Below are 9,516 nucleotides of genomic sequence, written 5' to 3' on the forward strand. Positions count from 1 at the left end.
CCACCAATCTTTTATTAAGGTGTGATTGGGTCACCTAAAAACGACTTTGGTCTACGAATTTTAGAAAAACGGGTCCGGGAGTCGGTTATGTATGAGGAAGGATTAGCACCCTCATTACGCCCAAAAATTGGTACCTAGTTAGTTAATTAATGTCTTAATGATGAAAATTTGAAAAATATAATCCTTAGCAAAAACTTAAAAACGTTACGTATTAAAACCCTTATCATTTCAGAGAAAGAAAATGCCACACCCAATGCATTAGGGCACGACATTCTAATTTCCTCAAAAATGAATTAGGCCAAAAATACTCGTGTAATAAAATTTAAAAGAATATCCATTTATTCAAGATTTAAGAAATCGCGGCCCAATACGTTAGGGCACAATTCCTCCAAAATCCCAAACTCGGAATATTTCCTTTATTATTTTTTAGAAAAAATCTTCATTTCGAGAAATCAATGCGTCACATCCAATACGTTAGGACACAACGTGTTGAATTCCCAACAATGAGTTCTTATTGTTTGATTAAAGAGAAATGCTCGATTGTTAGATTTAACTAAGAAAATCGAAACCCAATACGTTAGGGCTCAATTTCCTTGAAAATCCTAAATACAAGCATTATCTCAATTTTGAAAATTTTGAAATCGAGTAAAAAAATGGTGTAATGCTACATTAAATATACAATGCAATAATAAATATTACGATGGCATAGAAATAATATGAATAAATGAATAAATAAATAAAGATAATGACATGCAAAATACCATATAAATGGGCAAGATAATAAAAAAATATGCAAACATAAATTGATAAACAAATGATTGAAATAAACAAAAAAAAAGATGTATACATGTACACATAAAAAATATATAGGTTTGAAATAATTAAAATAATATCAAAATTAATTAAATAAATAAAACAAGTATATATATGCGAAAAATATTAGTTTTAAAAAAAGGGTATAAATATGTAAGTAAGAATAAATATATATAAAATAATAATAATTACATACGAAAATTATAAAATAAAAAAATAATTACATTATCAAAATTAATTGATTTTAAGAAAAATATAAAAAAAGACTAAATTGGATTACAAGTAAAAAAAATCTGGGGTAAATCCGTAAATAAATAAAGTTTGGAGGACTAAATTGAATGCACGAATTACATAGAGGGGCTGGAAGGGCAATTTTCCCTTCTCCTCTAAAACGGCGCCGTTCAAAAGGGTTAAATTGAAATTTAAAATAAATTAAAGGACGAATTTAAAAAAAAACCCTAATTGGAAATATATTAAAAGGCAGAAGGGCCAAAAGCGCAATTTGCCCCTCCGCATGAAAAACATGCGGATCCTGGATCCGGGTTGGGTCGACCCGCGTATCCCCCTCCTTCAAACGGTGCCGTTTCCACTTGGCTATTTAAGCCAAAATTATTAAGAAAATTTTTATTTTTTCATTCCTTTTAAAAAAAATAGAAAATTTTTCAAAAAAGGCTCTCAACCTCTCCCCTTTTCTCCAGGCACCGGCCTCTGGTCCGGTCATCAGCCGGTCGTCGACCACCGCACCGGTCTCCGATTTCTGGCACCGGCACCGCCTTATGCGGTGGCCGAAAAAGGGAGAATCTCAGATACGGTCCCTCCGAAGCCTCTAAAAGTAAATCCGGGCTCAAAACCCTCAAAATATTCGTAGAAACACCTCAAAAGCCCAAGAGACCTTTCGATCTCCGACCGTCTTTCCTCGGAGACGGTTCCTCGGCCGTTCACGGCGATCAGGGCTGAAAAACCAGGTTATTTCTTCCCTCCTATATTATTTATTAAAAATAAACACATATAACAGAAAAATAAAATAAAATAAAATAGGGCTACAAGTATCAACCTTTAACCGATTATTCTCTCTGTATTGCGCAAATAAAAGTCTCTATTTTTATTTCATTTTCGAATTTCTTTTTTGGTACAGTGTTCTTAATGGCTTTTTATAGCCGAAATAAGAATAAAAAGAAATCTAAAGAAAATCTGTTTGATCTGCAAATTTTTTATTCTCTTTCCTTTTGTTGTTTGTTTCCTTGCAGGTGAAGATCGCGGAGATTCAGAGGACTTGTCTTGCGGCGCTGTTGAAGATTAGAAACCTTAGGGTTTCTTCATCTATTTTGGGCCGCGTTTGTAACTGGGCCACCGTTAGTATTAATTATTATTTTGTTATTTGCTCATTTATACCTTGCAAATTTAAATTTTCTGTTATATACCTATATACATACATGCGTTTTTATAATGTATATATATACACGTACACATTTTTATACACTGTCTATATATACATATATATACTTATACATTCTTTATATTTTATAACTTATATGCATATCTATATATCTATGTGCATATTCTATTTTCATATATATATACATACTTTTGTATACCTTCTATAATTTTTATATACATGCATGTACATATACACATTTTAATTTACATATGTATATATTTATGTATATGCTTACCTATATATATTTTTATATAATAATTTTAAAATATATACAAACATATATTTTTCATATTTCCATAATTTTATGTATACACGCATATATATCTTTTGTATTTTTATAATTTTATTCATTTTCTTTGTTTATTTCTTTATTTACATTTTTATTATTATTTTGAAAGAATGTTTTAATTTTATTTGCCTATATGCATTGTTATTTTGTATGTCATTGATTTGTCATTTTTATCTAATTTATTTTCATTGCTATTACTCGTATTATTTATGCTACATCATCGTATTCATTTTTGTTTTGTTCGCATATTGACATCGTGTTTTATTTCTACTATTTCGTGTTAGATTAATTTTATTCAATGCATAAATTATGTTTTTTGAATAAGTAAAATCTCGTGTTTAGATTCGAGAAGGTCGTACCCTAACTTACTGGGTTTCGATTTTCACAATAAATCTAAATACACGAATCTTTTCAAACTCAAGTTTTTAAACGATCTTGGGAATTAAGAAAAGATCGTGTCCTAACTTACTAGGCATGATCCCTTTTCTAAACTCGAGATAATTAAATATCTTTTTAAATAAGTAAAGTTTTGGCATTCATTTGTGCATCGGGAATTCAAGACATCGTGTCCTAACTTACTAGATATAATTCTCTTTCTCGATTAACGTGAAATATGTCATTTTCCCAAAAAATTTCAACATTTCAATAAAGGATCGTATTTTCAATCTCTTAAAAGTTTTCAATCTTCGACACTAAGACATTAATTAATCAACTAGGTACCAATTTTGGGCGTTACGAGGGTGCTAACCCTTCCTCGTACGTAACTGACCCCCAAACCCATTTTTCTAAATTTCGTGGACCAAAATCGTTGTTTTAATAAAAACAAATTGTTCATTAAAAACAACCACTTTTCGAGATGACCCGATCACACCTCATCAAAAGAGATTGGTGGCGACTCCTGTTTTCGTTTTCATTTTCAAAATCCAAGTCAACTCTATTTTATAAAAAAAATAGTGTCAACACTCTCCTTCTAATATTTCCCCTTGAAAGCTTAGATGTAAACTAATTGAATCAATTCAATTTACTTACAAATTTTGCACTCAAAGATAATTTATAATTAAACAAATATGTGCTCTTGAGTTCGTACTAACCTAAACAAGTCATTTAAAATAAATACAAAATAGGCTTGTTAAACACAATAACTGATTCCTATAAAATAGCCACTTAAAAAAGTCTTCAAGTTATAACATATCTTATTTAAGTGAACTTTGATTGCATTAGTTTGAATCCGATCTATGCTTAGCTTGATTCTTCCACATAAAGTTTTCACTAATATGGTACTAACAATCCTTGGAAACCAACAATTACTAATCTAAATAAATTTAGTCAATATATGTCAATAAATAAGAAAAGTTATAACATTCTACCAACTTTCCTTAAGTTGCAACTGATTTTTGTAATTGATAGTTATAACTAGCACTAACATAAAAATATATATTAGGTTTTTTATGTTTAAAGTGTTAATATCATTAAATATTAAATTAAAAATAGCATAATATTTTATTATCATTATTTAAAATTGATGAAGATACTTGAATTAACCATTTATAAAAATAGATGATTGGGATAAAATTTAAGATCCATATTTTAAATCAGATCAAACATGAACATGCACGTGTAATATTAATACCATATATTAATTCGACTATCAATGAACACTTTACCAAATATAAAGTTATCCAAACATGTATTCCAACAAAATAACCAAAGCTATAACTAAGTTTTCGTATTTCTACATAAAGCTAATATTTCTCACTATCATATAATTAAACAAAGTTGTCGTATTTCTACAATAAAGTATGATCTCTAATTATCAAATAATTAAAATAAGAGTTTAGATCCTCTACCGTTCCATGTACCACCACTTCTTCTCTTAAATTATTCTTGGTCGATGTGGATATTCAAACATATATATTTTCTTCCAAAGACACACATATTAAACACATCCTTGTGTAATACTTAAGTGTTAGAGATTAGGTTTTCGGAGAACAAAAAAACATACGAAGACGAAAATAAAATGACAGCCATTGTTATCATCTGAATTTGTAAAAAAATCACCATACAAAGCAAGCAATTTCTTTTCCTGGTATCATGCCATTCCCAGGTCAACAACAAATATCTGAAACCTCGAACACAGATCCTCACCGATTCTTAAAACGTAAATAGAGAATTTCATTGAATACAATTATCTAGATATACAATATGAATTATGGAGAAACAAATATCTTAATTAAAAATGGTATATATATATATTATAGCTATATAGTTAATAAAAAAATATTTATAGTCTACGTCAATATTGTACAAGTACAATTATACCAATTGATCTTCCAGGAGCAGTACTAGGCAAAGCAAAGCAGAGGTCCTGATATGAGGTCTATAGTTAGCTTCAGAAGCAGCCACATCTAGGTATTGCATGCTGAAGAATGCAACATCGTAGGTGGTAAATCTAGTAATTACAGTGTGGATATACCACCCAACTTTATCACTGTAGGCGAGACGGTTTACACTAAAAGCTCTTGGTAGTCGATCAATCTTTAGCTTTGCATTTGCATCTCTTTTGATGCTCTGTGAGTTCCTGCGAACATCCAGGTTTCTCAGTACCCTATCTTTTTTTTCTTCTTTTACTGCAGCACCACTCATATAACACAGTGTTGCCTCTTTTCTCACTTTGTTACGATTTAACAACGGGCAGGGGAAGTTGCATGTATTTCTAAAACTTTAAATCCACTAATCCCTTGAAATCAAATGGATAATTACTTTTTCAGACAAATTTAATAAAGGAGTACCTGAATCTGCCTTTGAAGATGTTTAACATACTCCACCGCTTCTTCCAGCATGTCTGCCGTGTTGGTTTGCTGATAGTAGAAAGAAATTACAAAGTTAAGTAGTGTAAGATACAATTTTCAATAATCTTTGAAAGATATATTCAACATTGACATTTTAGACAAATCAGATCATTTTTCATTTCCAAGGTTCAGATGATTTGAGATAGACGGCATGTATCGGTGAACTTATTTTACCTAAGGCGAGATATTTTATTTAACGCAAAAATCTTAGACAAATCCAAGTCGAATAGAGAGAATTAAATTAGCAGTCACTTAGCAGTGTTATTTGCACTAAGCCATTTTATGAAAGCTCCCATGTTATGTCAAGATTAATAACAACAAACTAATATTTTCCCACTCATTACTTAAATAAGAAAAGAGAAGATAAGGAAAATGAAGACAACTTGTCACAATGGCCTTCACCTTGTTAGAAATAGAAATCATAGTCTCAAAGCTTTTCAGGGATACCTTTTAATCTGCTAAGATGAAGAAGTGACAAAATTTTCAAGACATTTGCTAATACATAGCTAGATGAAAGCAACTTAAAAAATGGTATGATCTTGAATCCTCTAATAATTGACATGGTAAACATTTCTAATATTAGACTTCTGTTTTTTTCTTATAATGCTTTATTGTATTTGCTCTTGTTTTAGCCCATCATTAAATGGTCCAAACCGTGACAAGCTGAGTTAATTGAGAATGTATGCAACTCATAAAATCTTAATCCACTTAGTCCCAATTTGTGTTTAGGAGCCTCATCTTGTGACACTATAAAACCTCATACTTCTTGTTAAGCTCGATTGATCAATTTTAGACAAAAGCTTAAGCTTATAGCAAAGGGCACGACTATTATATTTAAGTTTCTACATGAAACTGCAGGCATATGAACCCAAGTGTAGAAGAAAAGTGAACAATAACAAATAGCTTGATGAACAACAAAACACTGGGTGAAGAAATACTGAGGGAGGAAAGCGGTTGTTATGATTCGAACTTGAAACTCTGATACTATGTTAAATTTGGGAAACCAAATAAAGCTTAAGCTAATAGGAAAAGACATAACTATCATATTTAAGTTTTAACACTTACCAACTTCAACTTTGTAACTACTAGATAGTGAACTCATCAATAAATCTAGAAAATTTCTATTGAGACATTACATCAAGTAGTATTAACAGAAATGTCATCGTTTCTGAAATCCACAGAAATTCCTCCTACTTCATAAAAAGTTAAAATAATACATGAATATATCTTGCTTTAACATTAGAAGATTATGCATGATATAATGTTCACCTGAACATAAATTTATAGGACAGCCAAGAAAATATGAAGTACTACAGTTTTACTCAAATTAGAGGTTATGGATATAAAGTTCCGTTGCACCCTAAGCATGCCAATTCCATTTGGCTTATGCCTTATATGATAAACAGTAACGCTAATGGGGGAAAAACATTGATCAACTTAAATCGCTTAAAGATCTGAGCATAACAAAGTATGAATCCATATCGCAAGTTTTTTTATTTCAATCTAAGAGAGAGATCTTTCAAATGCCTTTCCTCCACCAAAATAACTCTTCTTTCCCCCTACAATTATGGAGTTGATATAAATCTTTCTATTGATAAAAAAGCAACTTTTTATATATAACCATGAATCAAACACATCTCTTTGCTTTTAATAGGCACTCAAGCTCTATCAGAACCATCAGCAGAAGAAGTACCAACCACATCCCACAGTTGAACATTAAGCAACCATTTCCAAAGGAACTAGAGTTTCATCTCTTTTCTAATGTGTTTCCATGAACCTTTAGGACCCTGAAATTTTGACAAATTCCTTCTCTTTTCTTACAAACACAGAGGATATTTGTCACTAAAAATAGGATAATGGCCACCCCATGATTAATTACTTCATTTACTTATAGTAATAAAATCCTGGTTACAAACATGACAAGTACTGGGGCGGCCAGCCCCACACTTAAAGCCTAAGGCTGCAAATAACCGACATCCTCCAAGTTGAACTAGTTCTCTAATAAAAAACTTAGCCAGTTAAACATATAAAACTGGGAACTATATACTAGATATAGAGAAATAGTGCTTTAAGTGTCGCTATAAGCTACAAATGCCCATTCTACCGAAATTATCCAATCTCTATTGATATATAGTTGTTCTTCAATCTCATTTATGTCTCTTGTAGCCAGTCAGACAAATCAATACATTTCGCATTAAACTTAATTAGGATGAAACATTAATAAGGTTAGAAAGTCCTTTTGTAGAATGATAGCTACATACTGAACTTGAATTTTCCGATTAAAATAGATCTCAAGATGTAGCCTACCTTATCCATGTTGGGGACAAGCTCCTGAAGCTTTCTAATGCGATCGCTAATCCGTGTTCTCCGAACCTAACAAAAATAGTCATGGATAGTTAGAACTAAACATAAACACCATTTTACTTCTTAATTATCAGCAAATGAATACAATTACCCTTTCTGCAATACTTCGAGGATGAGTAGCACACCCTCGCTTCGCACGGACCCTGCAAGGTACCGAATCCTCCAAAAGTTTCTCCATATCTACATCTATAAGATTAGATATCCCACCAGAAATCTGATCACTTGGCTCTCCTTTCTACCCAAAAATAGAAGGAAAACAAAGGGTATTGTAAAAAAAAAAATGGGGATTCAACCATATATATTTTTGCTCAAAAGAGTAAATTTATCCTTTCCTTTTTGGCTAAAAATGTATGGCCATTAGTTGGTCAGCTTTGAAAAGAAATAGTAAAGCCTAAAACATTAAAAGAAGACTAAAAAGAATATAATAAGATGACGATCAATATCTATCCTTTCACAGGCAATTCAAAGACGGCAAAAACAAAAAACAGAAGTATTCAAAATCCATATAATAGAAAAACTAACAAGCTGTGGAAGTTGAAATATAATATTAGTATGGCTATCTCTTAGTCTTACCAACTGAGAATGGAACTTTGTTGGTGGGAATTGCGTATCAAGCTCGCTAGCCCTCTTACTCGAGGGGGAAACATCCATAGTTGGCGATAAATAGTCATAATTTGCAACAACTCCAAAGTTAGAGAAGTAGGCATCAGAGGAAGCAGCAGGATTATTCCCAGGAAAATCAGCTGGAGAACTGTTTTGCCTCTGGAAACCAGAAGGCTCAAACAACCCAGATGGATAGGCTGAGTTGGGAAAAAGCAATGAATTTCGAATGGTGGGTGTTGAGGTTGAATTTCCAGTTAGTAGCTGAGTCAAGCACTGGCTAGGCTTCAAAGGGTCCTCTTCTTCTTCCTCGAGAAGGGCTTCTAACCAAGTGGCTGGCGCTGAGCGGAAACGGGCGAGTCCAGCTCGACTCCCTTCAGCGCCACCGCCACTAGAGCTGCTACTGCCGCCAGGCGTCGGTTTCATCTGCTTCTTTGTTCAGCTTGAGGAGTTAGCTTTGTGCTATGAAAAACTCTCCTTTTTTCTTTTTGGTTTCCTGTTCAGCAGCTTTCCCTTTTTCGCTGTGGGATATGCCCTAACATAGCTTATTTTTTGCAAGTTCTTTTTCATTTAAATGATTTTGAGCCGTTCGATTAGAACCAAAATGTTTCGGAAAAGAGAGATCCAACGGTGGCAAAGTTGGTTCTATCAAAAAAGGGAACATGTAAGGCCAGAAACTGCAACCTCATCATTTTCTTTCAGATCAGACCTCCTCTTCACCGTAACCTCTGGAAAGTAAAGTCCGTTTCAGATGCAGGCATTTCACGTGACAGTCACGGGCCAATACATTTCAGAAAAGCATGCACGTGGAATATACGGCTTAATAATGCGTGGGTAGGTTTGTGTGAAATATTATATCTTTTTTTGGTTAGAAAATATGTTGCTAGATGTGGCAAAATTAAGGAGGCGGAGGCAATTTCACCCAATGTCCACTGTAGATTTGATAACAAACTTTTAATGTGTCAATTTTAGTGCCCTTTGTATCCTCCTTTTATATATAACTAGATTCTAATTATATTAAATAAGAATTATTTAATTATGTTTTATTTTTTAGGTACATAATTTAAATTTAAGCTCACCTCCAAATTTTATTACAGTTTTTTACTTAGATATCTATTTTTTTCTCATTTTACCTAAAAACACATTACCAAACAATAAGAACA

At 32.2% G+C, this 9,516-nt stretch overlaps 1 protein-coding gene across 1 annotated transcript; it reads right to left on the minus strand.

The window, feature by feature from the left end:
- Window positions 1-4,688: 4,688 nt before the first annotated feature.
- Window positions 4,689-9,071, minus strand: LOC107918573 (transcription factor bHLH81). Its single transcript, XM_016848159.2, has 5 exons — window positions 8,327-9,071; window positions 7,845-7,988; window positions 7,697-7,762; window positions 5,330-5,398; window positions 4,689-5,118 (listed from the first exon to the last, which is right to left on the minus strand). Exons 1-5 carry the CDS (start codon window positions 8,777-8,779, stop codon window positions 5,071-5,073), a joined length of 780 nt encoding a protein of 259 aa, XP_016703648.1. The 5' UTR covers window positions 8,780-9,071; the 3' UTR covers window positions 4,689-5,070.
- Between the last annotated feature and the right edge of the window lie 445 nt (window positions 9,072-9,516).

Source organism: Gossypium hirsutum, chromosome D13, assembly GCF_007990345.1.
Source record: "Gossypium hirsutum isolate 1008001.06 chromosome D13, Gossypium_hirsutum_v2.1, whole genome shotgun sequence".
Classification (NCBI taxonomy): Eukaryota; Viridiplantae; Streptophyta; class Magnoliopsida; order Malvales; family Malvaceae; genus Gossypium; species Gossypium hirsutum.

Bases quoted from the DNA above. Each gene is read 5' to 3' on its own strand.
- LOC107918573 (XM_016848159.2), bottom strand. From the start codon at position 8,779: ATGAAACCGACGCCTGGCGGCAGTAGCAGCTCTAGTGGCGGTGGCGCT. The intron at 7,763-7,844 runs GTAATTGTATTC...TATTTTTGTTAG, and splicing joins CTCGAAGTATTGCAGAAAGG to GTTCGGAGAACACGGATTAG. The intron at 5,119-5,329 runs GTACTCCTTTAT...GGATGTTCGCAG, and splicing joins ATCTTCAAAGGCAGATTCAG to GAACTCACAGAGCATCAAAA.